Below are 24,553 nucleotides of genomic sequence, written 5' to 3' on the forward strand. Positions count from 1 at the left end.
GATTTGGCTTTCACAAAAACCTTGGACCCACCCACTACATTTAAAACAATACACGTGAGATTTGATTTGATGCTATTTTTTTAAACATAGTAGAAGCTCATATTAAGTGAGCACTTACTAAGTGCTATGCACTGTGTTGAGTATGTTACACCCATTCCTGCATTAACCCTTTGGGTTAAATGCTAGGTATTTTTCTTTTTTTTTTAAGATTTTATTTATTTATTTATTTATTTATTTATTTATTTATTTTTTAAGATTTTATTTATTTATTTGACAGAGAAAGACACAGTGAGAGAGGGAACACAAGCAGGGGGAGTGGGAGAGGGAGAAGCAGACTCCCTGCCGAGCAGGGAGCCCGACGCGGGACTCGATCCAGGAACTCCAGGATCATGACCTGAGCCGAAGGCAGTTGCTTAACCAACTGAGCCACCCAGGCGCCCAAGATTTTATTTATTTATTTGAGAGAGAGAGAGAGTGAGAGAGCACGAGTGGGGGAAGGGGCAGAGGGAGAGGGAGAAGCAGACTCCCCACTGAGCAGGGAGCCCAATGTGGGACTCCATCCCAGTACCCTGGGATAATGACCTGAGCCAAAGGCAGATGCTAAACTGACTGAGCCATCCAGGCGCCCAAGTGCTAGGTATTTTCATTCTCATTTTGTAGTTTGGGGAAACTAAGAAGTAGAGAAAGGATGTGGCTCTCCCAGGCCTCAGAGGAACCCAGACTGGAAACCCAGACCCCGTGACTCCTTATTTTTTGCAGTTAACGATTATAGGCTGGGAATTGTGCCGAGCTGCTTTTGCTCCCCAGAGTGCCCAGTTCTCTGTAGGGGCACAGTCTGTTGTGAATGTGATTGATAATGCCTGGAAGCAAGGTGCTGAGAGGTGGCCATCTATCAGTTTTGCTTAGGATCCAAAAGACCTCTCCGCAGTGAACCCAGAGCTGGGGACATTGATGAAAAATTTGGGAAATTGGGAAAAATGAAATCCAATGAGGAGACAACCAGACAAAGCCAAATTGAGCGACTGTCTGCAAAACAGCTGGCCTGGCGTCTTCAGAACTATCAGTGGTATGAAAAAGGCTATTCCAGATAAAAGAGGCTAACAAGATGCCACAGTTTTAGGCCACATGAGATCCTTGCCGGCAGCAGAGGGGTGGTAATTGCCCTAAGTGTAAGGATGGTTTGGGGAAATTAACAAATTTGAAAATTCACTATGTCAGATAACAATATTGTATCGATGTTAAATTTCCTGAATTCGATAATTATATTGTGTTTATGTAAGAGAAGGTCTTTGTTCGCAGGTCTTCCGAGAATTGGTGAAGAACCGATGAATGTAGGTGCAGGGTTTTTGGGTATTCATTATACCCTTCCATTATACTACTCTGATATGTTTTCTGTGGGTTTTACCTTTTTTTCAAAATAAAAAGGTTTTTTTTTTTTAAGCTATCACATTAAGGAGATACTCTGCTTCAATAGAGCTAAGCATCAGCAAAGAAAGAAAAAGTTTAAAAGGAGACCTAGTTGAAAAAGCTTAGTAGGATTGTATTGATGTTAATTTTGTGATTATGCTATTGTGCTTTAATTATGCAGGGTGTTACCATGGGGGAAACTGGGTGAAGGGTACATGGTATCTCTCTCTGTTGTTTCATACACATAGCATACGAAATCTACAGTACACACAATGTAAAAAGTAAAAGCTAACTAAATAAAGCAAACACAAATGCACAGGTCCTACCTTCCAGAGGCTCAGATTCTGATCCTGGGTTTGGTTTCAGGCATGGTGTTTTTTGTTGTTGTTGTTTTAAGCACCAAAATACGTGACTGTATTTTGTAGCAATGTTTGAGAACCACAGTTTTAAGAAAAGAGCTGTGGATCTCAAAATTTGATATGCATAAGAATCACTTAGGATATTTGTTTGAAATACGTATTTTAAATCTCATTTTTTAAGCTAATGGAATTTGTATATAGGAGATAGCATAGTTTTTAACATAAGAATTTTCAGTGATTCTGAATCAGAAGGCCTAAAGATTTCAGTTTACCTCATATGGAAGGGAAGTTTTGGAGATAATTTGGACTTTGTGGGTTAGATCTGGGGACTATAAAAGAAAGGAATTTTAAAATTCAAAGTTAAAATCTCTTCTTCATCATACAAAATTAAGATAACTGTAAAGTAAAAAACAAAATAAAACAACAATAAAAATCCAAGAGGTTTACAAAAGCCAGAAAGGGATGGGAGAAAGCACCGCCCTTGTCTTCAAAACCATATCCTGTCCTTCCAGAAACTCAGATGACAGAGGATATTAGTTAAAATAATAAATGAAAGACACAAAACCATAATAGCTCCTGATGGCATCTCCTCTATTACAGATCAATTTCTATCCAGAAATTGACCATTAGTATCAAGGAAAGACTAAATTATGTTTTAAGAAGACACGAAAGTCCAAATATATTTTAGAAATATTTTCTTTCTTTCTCTTTTTAAAGATTTTATTTATTTATTTGACAGAAAGAGTGGGTGCATGTGCGAGAAAGAGAGCACAAGCGGGGTGGGGAGGGGCAGACAGAGAGGGAGAAGCAGGCTCCCCACTTAGCAGGGAGCCTGACGTGGGGCTCGATCCCAGGACTCTGGGATCATAACTTGAGCTGAAAGCAGATGCTTAACCGACTGCCTTCGGCTCAGGTCGTGATCCCAGGGTCCTGGGATCGAGCCCCACATTGGGCTCCCCACTCCATGGGAAGCCTGCTTCTCCCTCTCCCACTCCCCCTGCTTGTGTTCCCTCTCTCACTGTGTCTCTCTCTGTCAAATAAATAAATAAAATCTTTTTAAAATTTTTTTAAAAAAAGAAAATGAATATGAATGCTTCATATTTGATTTTTCTCACTTTACTCACATTCAAAATATGTACTGTATGGTGACTAACATAACATAATAAAAAAAAAACAAAATATGTTTCAAACTGGAAAAAAAACAATTCAGAGAAAATAGGGGCATGTAGGAGAGGATTTATTAGTTATGACTTGAAAAAATTAAGCTGGATTTCAAGATAAGAGTAGAAATACAGTGATGAATAGAAGTAGGTGTGGCCAGCAGGGAGGTCCTGGACCCCGGACTGCGAGGGCCAGCTTCAGCTTACAGATGTGTCCCGTTGGCTGGCTCGTGTTGTGCTGGGGTCATCATTATTCCTGCTGTACTTTATTTTAATTCCAGTATTGCTAAATGCAGTGTAAAAACAGCTTCAGGTGTACAATATGGTGATTCAACAATTCTGTACATGACTCAGCGCTCAGCATGATAAATGTACTCTTAATCCCCATCACCTGTGCCCCCCACTTACCCCCCTTCTGGTGACCAGCTGTTTTTCTCTATAGTTAAGAGTCAGCTTCTAGGTTTGTTTCTCTTTTTTCTCTTCTTTGTTTTGTTTCTTAAATTCCACATATGAGTGAAATCATATGGTATTTGTCTTCCGCTGACTTATTTTACTTAGCGTAATACTCTCTAGCTCCATCCATGTTGTTGCAAATGACAGGATTTCATTTTTTTTATGGCTGAATAGTATTCCATTGTATATATGTATGCCACAACATCTTTAGCCATCTATCATCGGACACTTGGGCTGCCTCCATAATTTGGCTATTATAAATAATGCTGTAATAAACATGGGGGTGCATGTATCTTTTTGAGTGAGTGTTTTCATATTCTTTGGGTAAATACCCAATAGTGGAATTACTGGATCATATGGTAATTCTATTTTTAGTTTTTTGAGGAACCTCCATCCTGGTTGTACCAGTTTGTGTTCCCTAGTGCACGAGGGTTCCTTTTTCTCCACATCCTCGCCAACACCTGTTGTTTCTTGTGTTTTTTATATTAGCCATTCTGACAGGTGTGAGGTGATATCTCATTGTGGTTTTGATTTACCTTTCCCTGATGATGAGTGATGTTGAGCATCTTTTCATGTGCCTGTCGGCCATCTGGAAGTCTCCTTTGGAGAAATGTCTGTCCATGTCTTCTGCCCATTTTTTAATTGGATCATTTGGGTTTTTTCAGTGTTGTGTAAGTTCTTTACATTTTGGGGTTTTTTGTTTTTAGTGTTTTATTTATTTATTTTGACAGAGAGAGAGAGACAGCGAGAGGGAACACAAGCAGGGGGAGGGGAGTGGGAGAGGGAGAAGCAGGCTTCCCACGGAGCGGGGAGTCCCAACGCAGGGTTCGATCCCAGGACCCTGGGATCATGACCTGAGCTGAAGGCAGACACTTAACAACTGAGCCACCCAGGTGCCCCTGTTCTTTACATTTTGGATACTAACCCTTGCAGATATCTTCTCCCTTTCAGTACATTGTCTTTTCGTTTTGCTGATTGTTTCCTTTGCTGTGCAGAAGCTGTTCGTTTTTAAAAAAAAGATTTATTTAATAGGGAGAGAGCAAGCAGGGGGAAGGGCAGAGGGAGAGGGAGACAAGCAGACTCCCCGCTTTTTGGGGAGCTGGATGCGGAGCTTGCTCCCAGGACCCTGAGACCATGACCTGAGCCGAACTCAAGAGTCAGCCGCTCAACCTACTGAGCCACCCAGGTGCCCCAGTTTTATGGTTGTTTTTGTAGTTCTCTGTTCCTTTCTTCTCTTGCTCTTTTCTCACTGTTTGCAGGCTTTCTTTAGTGATATACTTGGATTCCTTTCTCTTTATTTTTTGCATATCTATTACTGGTTTTTGATTTGTGGTTACCATTAGGTTTGTATGTAACATCTTATGCATACAGCAGTCTATATCATAAAGTTGATCGCAGCTTAAGTTTGAACCCACTCTTTACTCCTCTCCTCCCCCCAGCATTTTAGGTACATGGTGTACTTTACATTCTCTTATTTTGTGAATCCCTTGACTGATTTTTATAGATATACTTAATTTTACTGCTTTTGTGGCTCCTACTTTTCTGACTCCTACTTATGGTCTTTCTTTTCCACTCAAAGAGTCCCCTTTAACATTTTTCATAAGGCTGGCTTAGTGGTCATGAATTTCTTTAACTTTTCTTTAGGAAACTCTTTATCTCTCCTTCTATTATGAATGGTAGCCTTGCTGGATAGAGTGTTCTTGGTTGCAGATTTTGTTTTGTTTTGTGTTGAGCACTTTGAATATATCCTGCCACTCCCAGCCCTACTAAAGTCTGTACTGAGAAATCCACTGAAAGCCTTTTGTGGTTTCCCTTGTATATGACTATTTTCTCTTGTTGCTTTTAAAATTCTCTCTTTATCACTACTTTTTGCTATTTTAATTACTGTATGTCTTGATGTGAACCTCACTGAGTTGATTTTGTTGGGTGCTCTCTGTGCCTCCTGGATCTGGATGTCTGTTTCCTTCCCCAGACTCGAGAAGTTTTCAACTATTATTTCTTCAAATAAATTTTCTCTCTCTTGTTCTGGGATCCCTATAATACAAATGTTATTATGCTTGATGGTGTTACTGAGTTCCCTTAATCTATTTTCATTTTCTTTTTCCTTTTTTTTTTTTTTTAAAAGAGAGAGTGCACACGAATGGGGGTGGAGAGGGGCAGAGGGAGGGGGGAGAGAGGATCTTAAGCCTCCTTAAGACTAGGCATGGAGGGGCGCCTGGGTGGCTCAGTCGTTAAGCGTCTGCCTTCGGCTCAGGTCATGATCCCAGGGTCCTGGGATCGAGCCCCGCATCAGGCTCCCTGCTCGTGGGAAGCCTGCTTCTACCTCTCCCACTCCCCCTGCTTGTGTTCCTGCTCTCGCTATCTCTGTCGAATAAATAAATAAAATCTTTAAAAAAAAAAAAAGTCTAGGCATGGAGCCTGATATGGGTCTCGATCCCAGGACCCTGAGATCATGACCTGAGCTGAAATCAAGAGTCATCGGCTTAACCGACTTAGCCTCCCTGGTGCCCCTATTTTCATTTTTTATTACTATTTTTTCTCTCTCCTGTTCAACTTGATTGCTTTCCATTACTCTGACATCCAGGTCACTGATCTGTTCTCCTTCCTCTAGCCTACTATTCATTCCTTTTAGTGTATTTTTCATTTAAGTTACTGCATTCTTCCTGTCTGATTAGTTCACTTTTATGTTTTCTGTCTCTTTTTTGAGTCTCACTGAAGTCTTCCACTCTTAAGTCCAGTAAGTATCTTTAGGATTTTAAATTCTCTATCAGGTATATTACTTTAGATCCCATTCTTTCATTTGGGACATCTTCTTCTGTCTCCTCATTTTGTCTAACTCTCTGTGTCTCCTTCTATGTGTTAGGAAAGTCAGCTCCATCTCCTGGTCTTGAAACTAGTGGCCTTGTGAAGAAGAGGTCCTATGGTGGCCTGCGGTCAATGTCCCGTTTTCCAGAACCTCAGGGGTGTCTCCTATGTGTGTTGCATGTGCCCAGCTGTTGTAGCTGAGCCAGTATTCCTGTCAGTCCAGTCATCTGCAGCGGCTCTCTTGGCCTGTTTAAGGCAGTGTTTAGTCCCTGTGTTGTTAATGGGCCAGTCTGAGTCGAGTCAGACCAGGCATATATGCTAGACCGGGCATACTGCTAGAGATCCAGTAGCACCAAACTGTAGGATGCTTTCCCTGTGTTGTCCCCCGAGAAGCTTTTGTTGGTGGGCGGGGCCTGCAGTCAGACCAGATATCTGCCCCCAGCCCACAGCTGGAGCCACAGTTGGACTGGTATATGTAGTTATCTTCTTCCTCTCCCCAGGGCAAGAGTCACTTTTAGTGGTACTGACCCCTGATGCAGCTGCCTGCACACTGCCAGGCTTGGGGCACCACTTTGGATGGGCTCCAACCAAGGGCATATTGGAGGGGGTGTGTCCACCGGAGAACTTGGGGGCAGGCACACTGTTAGCAAGCCAGGTAGAAAGCGTTGGTGCGGGCGCCTGGGTGGCTCAGTCGTTAAGCGTCTGCCTTCGGCTCAGGTCATGATCCCAGGGTCCTGGGATCGAGTCCCACATCGGGTTCCCTCCTCGGCGGGAAGCCTGCTCTCCCTCTCCCACTCCCGGGGCTTGTGTTCCTGCTCTCGCTATCTCTGTCTCTGTCAAATAAATAAATAAAATCTTTAAAAAAAAAAGAAAGTGTTGGTGCTGTGCTGGTCCCCACAGGTGTCTGTGTGCCTAGCCTGGGGTACAAGCGAGGGAAATGGCACAGGCCAGCTCCTTTGTTCCCGGAGAAGTCTACTAAAGATCCCTGCCCCTCCGGCATCCCTGCCCCTCCGGCATACACTATGAGCCTAGCGAACAAACGTCCCTCCCTTATGCCCCAGGCATTTTTCAAACTGCTGCTTCTGCGCTGTATCTCCACAGGGCTGTTTGTTGGGCTGTCTCTCTAAGGAGAAGGACTCCGTTTCCTCTCACCCTCTTGGATCTCCCAGAGCCAAGCCACTGAGTTTTTAAAGTTGCAGGTTTAAAGTTGCGGCCTCACTGATTATAAGAACTCATGAGATTCAGCCCCTCTGGTTTGCAAAGCCAAATGTTATGGGAATTTGTCTTCCTCATGCAGGTTCCTCTTGCTTGGGGTGCCCATGTGAGGGTCTGTTTCTCTCCCCTCTCCACACCTGTGATGTCCCTCCTTCTGTCCCTCCTATGGACAGTCCTACAAGTCCATTTAGCTCCTGACTGCATCTATGCTCATCCTACCTTCTTCATTGTGGCCTCTTCTCTACATTTAGCTGTGGAGAGTCTGTTCTGCCAGTCTTCAGGTCACTTTCTGGGTTATTTACACTGATGTAGGTGTTATCTACTTGTATCTGTGGGACAAATGGGCTTAGGATCCTCCTATTCCACCACCTTCCCTGGAAGTCCTGTTCTATTTTGAATTATTTGAATATTTTAAGTGACATAGAGAGAGACAAGCAGGTAACAGCCCTTGGCTTGGATATCAGGGCATGGCAGGGAGTGGTGGGGGGTGTAGGGAACAGTGTTGTCAACACAGCTTGGCTGTCATTGTGTGGAAACAGGGGCCCAGTGATGCCAAGCTTTCTAATTTTAAGAGAAGCCACGTATCTGGGTTTCTTTGTGTTTGGTTTCTCCAATTTTTTTTACGTTGATTACTATTTTCTATAGATCAAACAAAATCTGGCTGGCCAGATTTGGCCTGAGACCACCAGCTTGCAACTTCTGGTTTAGATAGCTTTGTCTGTTCCTGATACGAGGCGGGAAAGGTCTTTCTCCTTTCCAGGGACACTTGAGTTAGCCCCTCTGGGACCCAGAGCCATTGGGGGGCAGGGTGCCCTGAATGCACCCAGAGATGCCCAGCTAGACAGCTCAGACCAAAGGACAGCCTGACTGATGGCATTAGGGTCAGACAGTACAAGGCCAGCTGTACAGGAGTTCTTCAGTGACGAGCATGAATGATTCATGTGGAATGATGCTGAACAAGCACTAACTGCCCATGAAATGCAGGTCCAGAAGTAAGAGATGTAGTGATTCTTTCACCCAATAGAGCGTTTCTGTTAGTGAAGACACTGGATGGTATCTGAGTTACTAAAGCATCTTTTTCAGTCTTTTTTTTTTTTTTTTAAGATTTTATCCATTTATTTGACAGAGAGAGTGGGCACAAGCAGGGGAAGCAGCAAGCAGAGGGGGAGGGAGAAATAGGCTCCCTGAGGTGGAGCAGGGAGCCCGACGCGGGGCTCGATCCCAGGACCCTGGGATCATGACCTGAGCCGAAGGCAGACACCCAACCGACTGAGCCACCCAGGCGCCCCGAAAACATCTTTTTCAGTCTTTATTTTTTAATTTTTTTTTTAAAAGATTTTATTTATTTATTTGAGAGAGAGAGAATGAGAGACAGAAAGCATGAGAGGGAGGAGGGTCAGAGGGAGAAGCAGACTCCCTGCCGAGCAGGGAGCCGGATGTGGGACTCGATCCCGGGACTCCAGGATCATGACCTGAGCTGAAGGCAGTCGCTTAACCAACTGAGCCACCCAGGCGCCCCCATCTTTTTCAGTCTTAATGAGAGTAAAAAATAACTGATCTCTGAGTCACTACTTGAATAAATAATGCCATTTATTTCTTGCAGTTATAGCCTACTTAGGATTTCTTAGGTATTTTTACATGATTTTGTATCATTTAATATGACATCTAATATATGAGTGCTTTCTCATTAGAAAAGAGTCAAACGGGCGCCTGGGTGGCTCAGTCGGTTAAGCGTCTGCCTTCGGCTCAGGTCATGATCCCAGGGTCCTGGGATCGAGCCCCGCATGGGGCTCCCTGCTCCGCGGGAAGCCTGCTTTTCCCTCTCCCACTCCCCCTGCTTGTGTTCCCTCTCTCGCTGTGTCTCTCTCTGTCAAATAAATAAATAAAATCTTAAAAAAAAAAAAAAAAGGAAAGAGCCAAACAATTCATAGGTGAGTAAAATATGAAAAGCTCTCTCTGCCTACCTAGCCAAACCATGCCTAGCTTTTACTTTTATTGAGCACATATACTTTATTTCATCGTTTACTTATTTATTCACTCATTCATTTATTGGCTTCTATTTCAGTTCATTTTTACTATTCTCTTGATTCTTTCCCTAAACTTCATAGTTTAATTTATTGCTTTGATTCTCTCCCCATCTCCACATTACAGCCTGGTGTGTTAAGTTAAATGCTAATTCATCTATTTTCAGTCTTGTTTTCTAATATAGCAATTTTAAGGCTATAACTTTTCCTACAAATGCTGTTTTGTCCTTATCCCACAAATTTTGCTATGTGTGGAGTGTTTTCATTGTCATTTATTTCTAATTGGTTTGTGATTGGGGAAGGGAGGGATTTCCCTCTTTATATAGGAGAGTTTTCATGAATGTTCTAAGTAAATAGCTTTTTTGTCTTTTTTTTTTTCTGTCCTTTTCTGTTAATTTCTAATTTTACTACATTATGATCAGAGAATGGCTTGTTTGGTTTCTGGTTTTTGGAAGTTTTTGAGGTTTGCTTTGTGGTCTACCAGATTATTTTTATGACTGCTCCATGGTATTTCAAAAGAATAATAATTATTCTCCTTTTGGTACAAAGTTCTCAATGTATCTATTAAGTAAAGCCATTCATTGAGTTATTTAACCTGGTGAGTCTTAACATATAGTCCCAGACCACCTACATCAGAATCACCTGGGCTGCTTATTAAAAATGTGAAATTTCCCACTCGAAGATACAAAATTAGATGGGGGAGGGTAGTAGGATCGTGAATGGAGTGTTTGGAATCTGCATTTTTAATAAGGCAGGAAATCTTTATGCTCATTAGCAAACCACTGCATAGAACCTACTTAATTTTTGTTTATTTAATCTGGTTGATTTCTCTGAACTTGTCAATTTTCCCTTATATTTCTCTGTTGTTGCTTTATATATTTCAAATCACTATTACTGTGTGCATGTAGAGTCAAGATATTTTCTGATAGGTTGGATCTTTTATCCATATGAATAGATCAGTATTAATATCTGTCCCATTTAAAGCTGTAGGTGTACCTTTTCAATTTGAAGGTTTGTGTCCTTCTTTAGCACTGGAAAATCTTCCATTATTATTATTATTATTCTCTTTCATTGTGTCTGTTCTATTCTCTGGAGTTTCTGTTGCACAAACATTGGCCCACATCTATCCTTTCAAGTCTCTTAATTTTTCTTTCACACTTTACTTTTGTCTTTTTGTACTGTTCTTATAAAATCGTTTTGATTTGGGACGCCTGGGTGGCTCAGTCGTTAAGTGTCTGCCTTTGGCTCAGGTCATGATCCCAGAGTCCTGGGATCGAGCCCTGCATCGGGCTCCCTGCTCAGCAGGAAAGCTGCTTCTCCTCTCCCACTCCCCTTGCTTGTGTTCCCTCTCTCGCTGTCTCTCCATCAAATAAATAAATAAAATCTTTTAAAAAAAATTGTTTTGATTTGATTTTCTAGCACATCTTTTATCTGTTTCTGCTATTTAGTTTATCTTTTTAAAATGTCAATAAAATTAAAACTTTGGGGATATCTAGTTGTTTCTTTTTCATGGATGAAATGTCCTCTTTAATCTCTCCAGGGATATTAATTTTCCGTATTCTAAAGTCTTCCTCTGTTTGTTCTATTAACTCTCTTTTATTGGGTATTAGTTCTTTTGCTAATTAAATTTGGAGCCTATCTTTCAGGGTGTTGATTTTCCCCAGATGTTCTCATTCTTGGTTGTGTGCTCATCTTTGTATTTGACAATCCCACGCCCTCTGACCATTCTGTTTGATGTAACATGACCCTGGTGATTGTGCATTTGGGGTACAACACGCTGTGTACCTTAGGTATGGGAGCTTCTGCCTACCTTGGGGACGGTGACGTCCTGGGGCATTGCCCTGCCTTTCTGCCCTAGCGCCCACCGTCTGGGCCTGTGAGTGAGCACCTCTACGCTTAATACACTGGGGAGGGGCCAGCAGCTCTAAAAGCAGCTTCACAGTGAATGCCCCAGGGCTTCCTCTCTCTCCATCTTGACTTTGAACTCCTCAACTACGTACCACTCCTTCTGTGGAAAATCTTACTGCCCATGTTTGGGTCTGAAGTTTCCTTTGCTTTTAGTTATTCATAGATGGGATCTCTGCTCTCTGTCTTTCCGGCGTTCCTCAAAATTTCTAGCTGGCTGGTGGCATTATTTGTTGCTCATCCCCTCATCCCTATCCAATTTCCCACAGCCAGCCCCTGCTCTGGGCAGGCTCGGGTGAGGCACGAGAGGCACGCTGATGCCGAGATGCTTGCCGAGGGCCTCACAGGCCACGGAAGCGGGCAGGCAGCCCCCAGGGCCTTCTGCTTCCAGGGCCCCTGCCCCCCTCTGACTTCACTCCGCTCCCTAAGACAAGGATACATTTTTTTTTCTTCATGACGATGGACGTTTGAGACTGAGCTGCCAAGGTACTTCATAAATAAATTTAGCTTTGAATGAAAATTAGTACAAGACAATGCAAGGGTGAATGGGGCAATAGGAAAGCATCAAAAACTAACAATATCACACATGTATTTGGAGCACATAATGTATGACTCAGATTTTCCTGGCCGTGCTTCTATCAGAATTGGCGGAGGGGGCACCTGGGTGGCTCAGTCGGTCGGGCGACTGCCTTCGGCTCCGGTCGTGATCCCGGAGTCCCGGGATCGAGTCCCGCGTCGGGCTCCCCGCTCGGCGGGGAGTCTGCTTCTCCCTCTGACCCTCCCCCCTCTCATGTGCTCTCTCTCATTCTCTCTCTCAAATAAATAAATAAAATCTTTAAAAAAAAAAAAAAAAAAGAAATTCATGGCTGTGGGCGTCTGGGTGGCTCAGTCGGTTGGGCGACTGCCTTCGGCTCAGGTCATGATCCTGGAGTCCCAGGATCGAGTCCCGCATCGGGCTCCCTGCTCGGCGGGGAGTCTGCTTCTCCCTCTGACCCTCCCCGCCTCATGCTCTCTCTCTCTCTCTCAAATAAATGGATAAAGTCTTTATGCGTGGACCTCATGTTAGGGCTCAAGTCGCTTTATTCTGGGAAGTTTGTGATCCAGGAGCCACCAGGTCTGAGGCATGGACAAGCCCTACGTTTGGGTTCTTGAAGCTTGTTGCACTTGTCATTTCTATTAGAATGGCCATCTTTGTTGCCATATTAGAAATTCCATGAGAACAGACACTCTGTCTGCCTGGTTCATTCCTCTATCCCTAATAGCAGTCAGACCTGCTTCTCAGGACAAACACACTCAACAACAAATATTGGTTGAATAAATGAGCAAATGAAAAGAAAAAACAAATTAGTCAGTTAACCCCTCAATGCAGGGTAAAAATCCTTTCTGGACCAGGCAGATTAATATACATGTGCAAAATGGCTCATGGAAGGCAATAGGAGTGAGAGAGAATTATTTCAACCAACGGTGCATTCCAAACCCCAGTTTTATAAGATTTCCAACCAAATGAGAGATTTTAGTGGGGATCTTACTGGGGAGCAGGGGGGCTGGCTGCAGGTCAGTGACCTCCACCCCAGAGATCGCTGCTTCCTCTTGAGGACTGTCAGAGTCTCCGTTGTGGCTTCGTGGTCAAAACATCTGATCTTCTCAGGCAAAATCAGTACGATCTGTGACATAAAGAAGAATATGCTGTCATCTGAATCTAAAATGTTCTGTGAAAGCAATCGGGGAACACTGATTCATAACTATTACCTCATTGCAGCCCTTCAGCAACCTTGTCAGGTCTCCAGGGCACATTAGAGGGGGTTGGAGGGCAGGGCAGGGGGTGTCTTTGGCCCAGAGACTTGCTTGAGGACCCAGGGCGCCTGGAGTCAGGCCCAGAACACAGGTGCAGAACTTAGACCCAGCCGTTGCCCTTTCTGAGTGTAGTCAGAGGTTTCATGCTTCTTCCACTAACACTTAGCACACACTCATTAGCACGTTTACTGGCCTCAAGGCAGCTTTATGTCAAAAGCTCTTACAGGCAGCTTTCATCAATCCCGTGCAAACCGATGGACAGTCACTGAGTGCTTGACTTTTGTCCCGCCTAGCGCCCACTTGCTTCCGACACATTGGCGCCAGGCAGGGAATAAACACGGGCACGTGGTGAGGAGCCTGGACTTTGGAGTCAGTCATTCGTCCAAACTGGCTCTGCCGTTGCTAGCTGCGTGATCTTGTGCGTGTCCTTAGGTGCCCTGAGGCTGTAAGACACGGACACCCACTGGGATGGTGGGAGGCTGCATTGAGATAAGATGGGTGGAGAGGTTACTAAGCTCGGTGCCCCCTATGTAGCAAAGCTTTGTAATTGGTAGCTGGTGCTGTTGTGGATGTGATATTGTTACTATTATTGCAAACATTTCGTGTTTTCATGGCCCCCAGTTCCATCTCTCCCTAGCCCAGCAGGAGACAGATCAGGCCTGTGAGGCACTAATCAGCTGACCCTCAAACCCCTGCTGCCTTTTAGCAGGTGGTCCGAGCATCTGTTCCTCCCTCCACCTCCCTGGCTCTCCAGCGAGGGGGGCCGATTTGTTCTCCACCTGCCTGGCCTCTGAGCAGAAGGCTTTCTGTTGCAAGGGCATGAGCCTAACATTTTATTTTATTTTTTTAGAAGATTTTATTTATTTATTTGTTAGAGAGAGAGAGAGAGCACAAGCTGCAGGAGCAGGAGAGGGAGAAGCAGGCTCCCTGCTGAGCAAGGAGCCCGATGATGCGGGGCTCCATCCCAGGACCCTGGGATCATGACCTGAGCTGAAGGCAGACGCTTAACCGACTGAGCCACCCAGGCGTCCTAGAACTTAACATTTTAAACACTGAATGCTGAAAGCACATATGGCCAGGTTGTAAAGCAAAGCTCTAAAGTTAGTTTTCACAGAGAAATTTCTGGATGACAGCTTCAGAGCAACCAGTAGATCCCCCTGCATGGTATCCCTTTGAAGCATGGGCAGGTTGGCTTCCAAAGCGACCAGTCCAAGGTCCTCATCCTTCCAGATGGAAAGGTTTTGAACTTCTTCCTCAAGAGAATGTGGCTCCTTCCTCCATCTCCCCTTTGCCCCAGGAACAGATGGTTTTAGATCACATAGGAATTATAAGAGCATAGGTTCCTAAAGTTTGCTCAGCCAGCGTGAGCAAATGTATTATTGTCCTTTTTAAAGAAGATACCAGTCGTGCAGAATCTAGGCTTCTTTTTCATGTGTGTTTTGTCAGTACAATTATGGCTTTGAAATTTGCGTTAACGTAACAGAAGCAAAAGCAAATGGAAACAGGAGGAATTATTGAAATTCAGATTTTTTGTTTATCACAAGAGGAGTTTTTAAAAGATCTCATCAGTTTAATAAATTATGGAAAAAAAATTACAAGGGCAGAGTTGCCGTGTTTCAACACTGTGTGTTTCCACCGAAGATGGATTTGAATGGAAATGGAAAATGAGGCCAGGGGTGTACCCACACTGCCTGCCCTCTTCTGGCTTTTGTTAGCTAAACTAAGGGCTTCGGTGGAGAACATTGCATTCCGGCCTGTAACCCAAGTGTGCACAATTGTCTTGTATTTATTTGGTCTCTAAGTGGCTTCTGCGTTTACCATCAGACCTTTTACCATAGCGTCTCCAAGTCTGTGCTCTTTATTTTGACCTCACCCTTCATTGCTTAGATTTTGTTCTGGGAGCTTTTTTCCGGAGAAGGTCTCAGGGCTGCTGGATTCCCTGAGTTTCTTCCCATTAGAATTGGTGCCCTGTTATTTGTAAGTCTGGACCACTTGACTGGATACACAAAGTCAGACAGACTCAGTGTGGGGTGTGGCTGCTTGCTGCTTTCTGAGTCATCCTTCTGGGGGGATGAGATGAGTCCCAGGGACGGAGATCAGTTACTTTTCAGATAGCTAGCTGTCCGGGCCCCTGCACCCCACTGTCCTTCCCACTCCTGCGGGGAATTTACTTATTTGCAGGAGTCAGGGACAGGATTTAAACAAAAATGTAAATGTATCATTTTTCCTAATTATAAAATTGGAAACATGCTTATCATTAAAAAAATAGTAAGTAAAACAATGGAGAAAAGAAAGTTCTCATCGTGCAACCCCCAGAGAGAACACTGTTAATAGTTGGTAACTATTTTTCCAGACTTTTCATGTGGATATCTGCATACATGCACAGAGACTAATTTTTTAAACTGGACTTATTCTACGTGTACATTCTTCGACTGGCTTGTTTTGCTTAAATGTGTATCTCGCTACCTTTCTGAGTAAGTGCACAAGATCTACCTTGTTTTCTCCATGAGGGCCCCTTGAGGCTCCGTCGATGCCTGCTCAGTGAGCATTTAACCCACCTCTTCTTGTTGCACATTTGGAACATTCTCGATTTTCAGTGATCCCTCAGCGATCTGCATATATTAAGACTGAAGGACAAATTCTCAGAGGGACTTGGTCAAAGAGTGTATACACTGTTCATTTCTAGTCAGTCATTCGTCATCACTGCCTCCCAGATGCATCTCCAAAGGCACCCCCTGTCCCCCCTTCTGCTGCCCCCTCCAGCTTGCCTCCCCCCCCCACTGTAGCTACACCCCCGTGCCCTGTCTCCACCCTGGCCCTGCCTCTCGAAATTCACTCGGGATCCCAGAGCCATAGCGCCCTTTCAAACCACAAGTCACATAACAGTGTGCCTTTGCTTAGCACCCTTCAGGGGCCTCTTGTGGCCACATAAACCAAAATCCAGACTCTGCCTCGGGGCCTCTAAAGCCCTGCTGTGACCCCTCCCTGCTCCCTGCCCTCCCTCCTCTGGTGCACACCGCCCTCCTGCCGTGGCTGCCTCCTGGCCTTTGCCTCTGCTCTTTGTCCTGCCTGACATGCTCGCGCCCCAGACACTCATCCGGTGGTTGTTCATCAGCCAGCTTTCCCTGACCGGCTTCCAACAGGGGCTTCTCAGCCCACTCACCGTCTGTGCATCATCCAGGCTGGCTCTTTCCTTCACAGTCCTGGCCACAGTAGAAATGCCCCTGTTTCTTTTTCTTTTTCTTTTTTTAAAGATTTTATTTATTTATTTGACAGAGAGACACAGCGAGAGCAGGAACACAAGCAGGGGGAGTGGGAGAGGGAGAAGCAGGCTTCCCGCCGAGCAGGGAGCCCGATGTGGGACTCGATCCCAGGACCCTGGGATCATGACCTGAGCCAAAGGCAGACGCCCAACGACTGAGCCACCCAGGCGCCCCCCCCCCGTTTCTTTTTCTTTATGCCCCGATTATCTGAGGCTTCGCCATCTCACTGCCCACCATTACCCCAGCCCTTAGCACGCCTGCGTGCCTGAATAAATTAGTGATGGCAGCCATCACCTCATCCCCTCCTCCCCCAATGGTTGGACCATCACGGAATGCAAAGGAGTTTTCTTTTACGCGTGGACAACCTAGAAGGAGTAGGGAGCAGTGGCCGAGGGTCACCTGTCACTATTCTGACACTTCATCACGATGACAAGTCAGACCAGCTCAAAAGCTGTAGGCACTCCAATCTGGGGGGGCCCCCAAAACTCCAGTCACTGAAACTGTGGGGTTGCAACATGGCAGAGGGGACAAAGAGGCTGGAGGGAGTCTGTTCAGGTGACCATGGGGTCAAGCATCCACTCTGTCGTTGGTGGCTCCACTCTGCTGTAGACATCAGCAGGGATGACCATGGGCCCTGGGACTGACCGGGATTTCCTGGACAGTGACCACAGTCTCCCAGCAAGGAATCGCCCAACTAGTGGTAACCGAAAGCATCTCTAAGTCATTGCCAAATGTCCCCTGGGAGGCGAACTCATCCCAGGTCAGAGCACTACTTTAATAAAACAATTCCGTCAGGCAGGGGTGTGTTAGCCCATTTTTTTTGGGTGCCAAAGACAGATCAGAGGACTTAAGTAACTTGCAAAGGGGTCACCCCAATGATGCCACCACCTCCAAGGCACGTGGGTGCTGTCCCCTCCTGCTTCCAGCCACCACCTGATCCCTGGCACAGTTTCATCATTTGGCAGATACTTGGCATGCAGCTCCCATGTGCCCAGCAGCGTTCTGTTCACTCGGTCAGTGTCACTGATACTTGGCATAGGCAGGATGGGAGGGAAAGAGCTGGAAGAGACAGTGTCCCCTTGCTGCTGTGATAACCTACAACTTAGTGGCTTCTCGGTCAGAAATCCAAGTTCAGGGGCGCCCAGGTGGCCCAGTCAGTGAAGCGACTGTCTTCGGCTCAGGTCGTGATCCCGGGGTCCTGGGATCGAGCCCCGCATCGGGCTCCCTGCTCCGTGGAGAGCCTGCTTCTCCCTCTGCTTGTGCTCTCTCTCTCTCTCTCTGACAAAAAAAAAAAAAGAAAGAAGGAAAGCCAAGTTCAGTTCCAGTCGTCTAAAATCAAGATGTCAGCAGCCCTGTGTTCCTTAGGAAGGCTCCAAAGGAGAATCCATCTTTTCTTTTCCACCTTCTAGAAGCTGCTGTCATTCCTTGGCTTGTGGCTCTTTCCTCCTTCAAAACCAGCAGTGTAGCATCTCTTCTCCTCCCTGACCTCTGCTTCCGGTTTTATATCTTCTCTCTCTGACTCCCGTCTTCCTGCCTCCCTCTTACAAGGACCCTGGTGATCACATTAGGCCCTCTTGGATAATCCAAGCTAATCTCTCCCATCTCAAGATCCTTAATCACATCCGCAAAGACCCTTTGGCACGTACAGTAACATTCATAGGTCCTAGGGTTTAGAACGTGGCTATCTTTGGGGGCCATTCATTCCACCAACAGCAATCTGCCCTCCGCTCCCAAAGATCCATGTCCATCCCACATATAAAACACATCTATTCCATCCCAAGCTTCCCCATATCCCAACCCGTTACGGTATTAAGTCCAGAATATCATCTGTATCTCACCTGCTCAAAACTTCCAAATCTTATCATCTGCATCATCTGAATTAGGTCTGGGTAGGACTCCAGGTAGAACCCCTCTGAGAGCAAAAGCCTCTCCATCTGCGGGCTCGTGAAACTAGAAGACAAGTTATCTGCTCCCAAGTACAATGGTGGGTCAGGCCCAGGGTCACGATGACAGACATTCCCATTACACCAGGGACAAAATGAAAGGAAAAGGGAGACACCAAACCCAAGCAGTTTTGAAATCCCAACTGGGCAAAGCCCATTGGGTTTCAAGGCCTTGGAGTAATCCTCTGTGGCAGGGCTCCGGCCTCTGGGCCCACGGCCCCACCCTTGGAGGCATCCTTCCTCTCTCATGGAGGGTGGCACGTGATCGTAGCCGAGTACCATCCTGCTTCCTGAGTGTAGAATTTGGGGAGGACGACAGCCTTCTTTTATTTTGTCCTTCCTCTCTCCTTTCTGGTGCAAGCAGGCAACTTTTGACATCCTCAAAAATCACATGGTCTCCTACGTACACCTCTTGGATTCCCTCCATTAGACAAGAGGTTCCTTCTCGGATCTTTCCTGGATAATCTTATCTCTGTGCCTGGCATCTGCTGGGATGTCGAAGAGGATCCATGAGTCCCAGGTCTAGTGTCTTCAGAGAACCCTCCATGTGGTTGAATTCTCTAAACTTTGGATCCTTCTCAAGTACTAGCAAAGGTTGTGCAGCCACGCCTCGGGTTTCTCTCCAGAGCACGCTCTTCTGAGCGCCAATCTCTGCTTGTTAGTATCTTTTGCGACTGGATCGGCTGAGCGTTTCCCAAATCATCAGATCTCAGTTCCAAGTTCCATTTATCACAGAACGATAGGCACAGCCCAGCTAAGCTCCTGCCACTATATCATGGGATCCCCTCTCTAGTTTCCATAACATGTTCCTTGTTTCCTGAGCCCCCACAGGCCAACACCTATGGTATCCATATTTCTACCATCAGGTCTTTTTTAGGACGATTTATCTAGAATGATCAAAGTATTGTAGTGCCTCTCCGCTCTTCATGAGCTGTCACTGATTCATAAGGTCCAGGGGTTAGGACACGGACAGCACGGCAACTGTCAAGTTTACTGGTCAACCACCAATATCAAGCAAGTGATATTGATTGCTTCTCATTTTCTCAGAGCTGTGTTAGGCAGCACGAGCTGTGGGAGAAGTATAGCTAGGCTGACCAAACACACTGGCTTGCCCAGGTAGTCCAGTTGGCATTTTCTTGTCCCAGGGTAAACAGACTAGTGCCCATTTTCCCTTTCAAAAGTGTCCTGGCTTCAGTGATTAATTTTCTGGTCACTCCAAGTGTAGATCTTAATGCCTGTCCTTCAGATTGTAAATCTATCTCATGGAGATGAAACACAGATTGAAAAAAAATTATCAAGCAGCTCTGGTTAAGTGCTAAATCTTATGACATCTTAGGTGCTTCTAAACATCCTTCGATACATAGGACAGCTTCCCCCCACAACTATCTGCCAGACATTGTACCATCTGGAATTTCAAGGGCATTTGGAGGCCTTTGGGATTTCATATTCAGAGTGGGGTCCCTGGACCAGCAGCATTAACATCACCTTGTTAGAAGTGCGCATTGTCAAGCCTTGTCCAGGACCCCCTGAATCAGAAACTCTGGGTGGTGGGACCCCATGATCTGTTTAAACGAGCCCCCAGACCAAAACATCTGTAACACACAGACGCGTGCACACACACACACACACACTCTTAGTGACATCCCAGTTGTGTGGCCACAGTTCATACTATAAATACCACTCTGCTAGAGAGTTGCTCCTTTGTCCCTGTCTTTGTTTTCTCGTCTTCAAAGCGATGACAACCCCATGTGTCAAGGTGATCTTGGTAAATGTTCGTTTGCCGGGAATAGTTCCTTGGTTTTAATGATCTATTTTCAGAGGAGTTTTTCTCAAAGTAACATATTTCATTTTTTGCTTCTCTTCCTGACTTTTGGCAGGAGCTAAGAAAAAGCCTGGAACTTAGTGTAAATCTACAGAGGAAACAAAGAGATTGTTCCAGTGATGAGTATGACTCTATCGAAGAAGAGGTACTCTCTGAGCCCGAGCCCGAGGAGCAGGTGCCGGTGGGCCACCCCAGAGAGGACCCCCCTCTTTGCAGTGGGGACTCCGTGCAGAAGGATGTTCCCGAGGACCAGAAGATGAAAGGGCACCCTCCCCAGGGCCCAGACCCCCTCGTGGTGCTGGAATTTAACCCAGCTTCCAAGAGTGAGTCCTGTCTTATGTGGGCATGTCTTTGCCTTTGGTGTGTCTGGGTCTAAGAACAGGACTTGAATTTCTAGCAGGGCTTGGGGTTCAGCTTTGGAGAGACCGTCCCACAGGCCAGGGAGATATGTCAGGTCTCTGCTGATTGTGAGAAGCCAAGGCTTCCAAAGACCTACAGATGACCCGGAAATTTCAGATGGTAGGTGTCTGGTGGATGGTTTGGGGGGTCTATCCTGTGCCTTGTAGGATGTGTAGCAGGATCTGCATGCCAACTGGCTAATACATCTGGCTTAAGCAAAAGGGACTATAATGGCTTGGATAACTGAGGAACTGTCAAGGACTCTCCCCTTCCCTTCTCCTTCCCTTCTCTCTTATCTCTGCCTTCCTTTGTCTTGGTACAAGACATTGGTACAAGACCCATTCACAGGTGGGCTCTCCACATACAGACACAATTGAGACATTGGCTTTATGCCTCCATCAGAAAGTGGATTTTTCTTCCTCAAAGCTCCAGCAAAGGTCCCAGGCCTGGCTCTTGAACCCACACTGGGTCACATCTCAGAACTTGTCACTGTGGCTCTGATTGACATGGTCCAGCCCATAAGGCTCTGAGTGTGGTTATTGCCGCCCAAACCACATGGACTGATAGTAGTTTCCAAAGGAAAAATCGAGGTGAATCTGAAGAAGAAGGAAAGTGTGCTGGGCAGGCAGAAATAGCAGCTGTCCGCCAGAGGAGGTTTTCCAGAAAAGACCCTGGAAAGGAGAGTAAAGAAAGCAGTTGAGGAGGGGCAGGGAGGGGCCAACCTGCCACAGTCCCCATGCCCAGTCCTGGGTTGGCTTGGTCTCTGCCTGCCCTTCCCTCTCCGTTCCAAGCACATCCTCCTCAAAGAGGTATGTGCCATACTTTCTGAACCAAATATCGAGGCCAACCAGCTGGGAAGCATGACTGAGCCCAAGGGAAGAGAAATGAGGGAATGTCTGAAATCAGGCTGAGTGTATTAGTCTGCTCAGGCTGTGTAACAAAGTACCACAGACTAGGGGGGAGCTTCAACAGCAATGGGAATGTATTTCCTTCTAGTTCCAGAGGCTGCAAGTCCAAGGTTGGGGTGTTAGCAGGTTGTTTTCTTCTTGGGCCTCTCTCCGTGGCTTGTCCCTGGGTGTCTTCCATCTGTGTGGGTCTGTGTGTTCTAATCTCCTCTTCTCACAAGGACACCTGGCAGACTGGATTAGTGCCCACCCTAATTGACTCCTTTTACCCTAATTACCTCTTTAGAGACCCTGTCTCCAAATACAGTCACATTCTGAGGTACTGGGGATTAGACTTGAACATACGAATTTGGGGGAAAGGGGGTGGGGCGGGATATAATAACAGGCAGCCCTGGAAACTGCACACCTGGTGGTCAATGCCCCCAGAGAAGAGAACATTTGTCCCTCAGACGTGCTCGCGCTGTGTTCTCTCGCCTTCAAACCTTCGCTTGGGCTGTTCCCTCTGTCCAGGTGCCCACATCTCCTCTCCTCTCCACTCTGAACCCTGAAACCTGGCTCCCTGCTTTCCCCTCAAGACTCAGCTTAGGGGCGGCTTCCTGCAAGAAGCCTCCTTTGCCCTCCCAGCTCAGCCAGGTGGGTTGGTACCTCCTCTGCACCCAGAGCATCATCATGGCACTGGTCTTGCCATGGATTCCGGTTGTCTTGCTCCCCCTCTGGCCTGTGAGCTCTGCCAGGGCCCAGAACCGTGCTGAATAAATAATAATAAATAAATAATAACAATTGCCAACATTTACTGAATTCTTACTAACATGTACCAAGCGCTACTCCGAGGGCTTAGCATCTATAATCCTTACCACAACGCCAAGGCAAGCCCTGTCAAACTCCTTGCTTCATAGCTGGGGACCCCGGGGAACAGAGAGGGCAGATAACTTGCCCAAGGTCACACAGCTAGGGAGGGGCAGAGTGGGATTGAATTTGCCAGGAGTCTGAGCCCAGAGCCTGGGCCCTTAATCACTAGGCTGAGTACATAAACCAGATCAAGTTACAAAGCAGTGGCTGGGCTTTGAGGAACCAGTGAGTAACGCCACCCCACTCTGTCTTCCCTCCTAATTGAAACAAATGAGAGATGGGCTTGGGAATCTGATAGGAGAGCAAATGTTCGCCTTTCCAACTGAGAAGAGCCAGCTTGCTGGCTACTCGGTGTTGCCCCTCTGAACTAGGCAGACCCCCGGCCCCAGATGCTGGCCGAGCTGGGCCACTGATCGCATCAGTGTGGTGGCAGATGGCCTTGTGCCCTGAGGGCAGCCCTGCCGAGGAGGAAGGGGAGTGGCTGGATTGCGCTTTGATGGCTTCCTGCCACCAGCCTCCCCAACCTCCCCATCTCCCGTCACATCCCCTGTGTTCTCCCTGTGAGTGAGGGCCAGTGCGTGAGTGACACAAAGAAGGACAGAAGGTAATGCAAGGAGGGGCGCCTGGGTGGCTCAGTGGGTTAAACATCTGACTCTTGATTTCAGCTCAGGTCATGATCTCAGGGTCGTGAGATCGAACCCCAAGTCAGGCTCCATGCTGGATGTGGAGCCTGCTTAAGATTCTCTCCCTTCCCCCTGCCCCTCCCCCCCCCGCTCATGTGCATGCTCTGTCTCTGTCTCTGTCTCTCTCTCTCTCTCTCTCTCTCTCGATCGCTCGCTTGCTTGCTCAAAAAAAAGGAATTCAGGGAGGAGGAGGGAATGGTACCGCCAAGAGTCTTAAATATCGTGAAGACTATAAAACAGGACACTGGTTGGGGGACGGGGCTCAGAGAAGGACCCTGGGAGCTAGAGTGGTCAGAGAAGCCTTCTCAGGAGCTGATGGTGAAGCTGGGACAGGAATGAAGAAGAAGCAGCTGTGGGAACAGCATCCCAGGGGCAGGGAGTAGCAAGCGCAAAGGGCTCGAAGAGGGAGCGAGCTTGGTGTAGGTAGGGACAGGGAAAGGGCCAGTGTGGCTGGAGCCAAGTGAGCATGTGGGGAGTGTGGTACATGATGAGGCTGGTAGGTGATCCCAGGCCACTTTCCATGAAGACTCAAGGGTTCTAGGCTAGCAGCAAGGGTCTGGATCCTTTGGTGCCCTAGAAAATATCCTTGTGTAGACTTGCAAACAAGGAGGGCCATCTTATGCAGAGGAGGGGGAGGTAGATGCAGAGAAGGTGGTTCAGGGCAGGGCTCCAGGTCAGGCGGGCCTGGTCAAATCTCAACTCTGGGACTTCAGACCAACAGCTTGAAACTCAGAGCCCTACTCTATAACAGTATGTATTAGTTTTCTGTTGCTGCTATAACAAATGATGACAACTCGGTGACTTAAAACAGCATACATTTATTATCTTACGGTTCTGCAGGCCAGAGGTGGGACGCGAGGCTCACTGGGCTAAACTCAGAGTGTCAGCAGGGCTGTGATCCTTCTGGAGGCTCTAGGGGAAGATTTCTCTCACCTTTTCCAGCTTCTAGAGGTTTCCCCATTCCTTGGCTCACGGCCCCTCCCTCCACCTTCAGAGCCAGCAACCTTGGGCCTCTCTGCGCCTTTCTCCCAGAGTCCCCTCACCCTCTGGCCCTCCTTCTGCCTCCCTCCTCCCTCTGCACATGCGTGGGTGTGTTTTATTTCGGTCAAGTACACCTGTTGTATTTTACCATTTTCACCATTGTTTAAGAGCGCTGCTTGGTGTTACTAAGTGCAGTCGCGCCACTGTGTAACCATCACAATAATCCATCTCCAAAACTTCCTCATCATCCCATACTGAAACTCTGACCCTCTTCCACTTTTAAGGACCTTTGTGGATTACACTGGATCCACTGGGATAATCCAAGATAATCTCCCTGGTTTAAGGTTAGCTGATGAGCACTGGGGATTCCCCACTGCCTTGTGACTTTGTGGTAGGCAGTCTTTGGGCGGGCCATTATTCAGCCTCCCACTTGCCCCCTGGGATGGCTGGGGAGGTGACTGAGACGGGGTGGGCCAGGGACCTGAGCCAGCGCCGGAGCGCTCCGGAGGTCAAACCCCGTCGGTGCTGGTTGTCACTCTTTGTAGCAGCAGCAGATTTTCAGCACGTAGGGAGCCAGTCTTGTGGT

The 24,553-nt window shown here is 46.6% G+C and overlaps 1 protein-coding gene across 15 annotated transcripts in view; it reads left to right on the plus strand.

Moving 5' to 3' along the window:
* Positions 1-24,553, plus strand: part of KATNIP (katanin interacting protein) — a 184,139-nt gene that overhangs the window by 73,523 nt on the left and 86,063 nt on the right. For all 15 annotated transcript variants that reach the window (XR_010411933.1, XR_010411934.1, XR_010411935.1 and 12 more), the window contains one exon: positions 20,206-20,473. Coding sequence is in view for 10 of the 15 variants with exons in the window: in XM_064592888.1 (XP_064448958.1) it covers positions 20,206-20,473 (268 nt within the window). In the remaining 5 variants the exon portion in view is untranslated. The remainder of the gene's footprint in view (positions 1-20,205; positions 20,474-24,553) is intronic.

This window comes from Mirounga angustirostris, unplaced genomic scaffold (genome assembly GCF_029215605.1).
Source record: "Mirounga angustirostris isolate CCGP_5_RB_7025 unplaced genomic scaffold, mMirAng1.0.hap1 SCAF_5, whole genome shotgun sequence".
In the NCBI taxonomy this organism is placed as follows: domain Eukaryota; kingdom Metazoa; phylum Chordata; class Mammalia; order Carnivora; family Phocidae; genus Mirounga; species Mirounga angustirostris.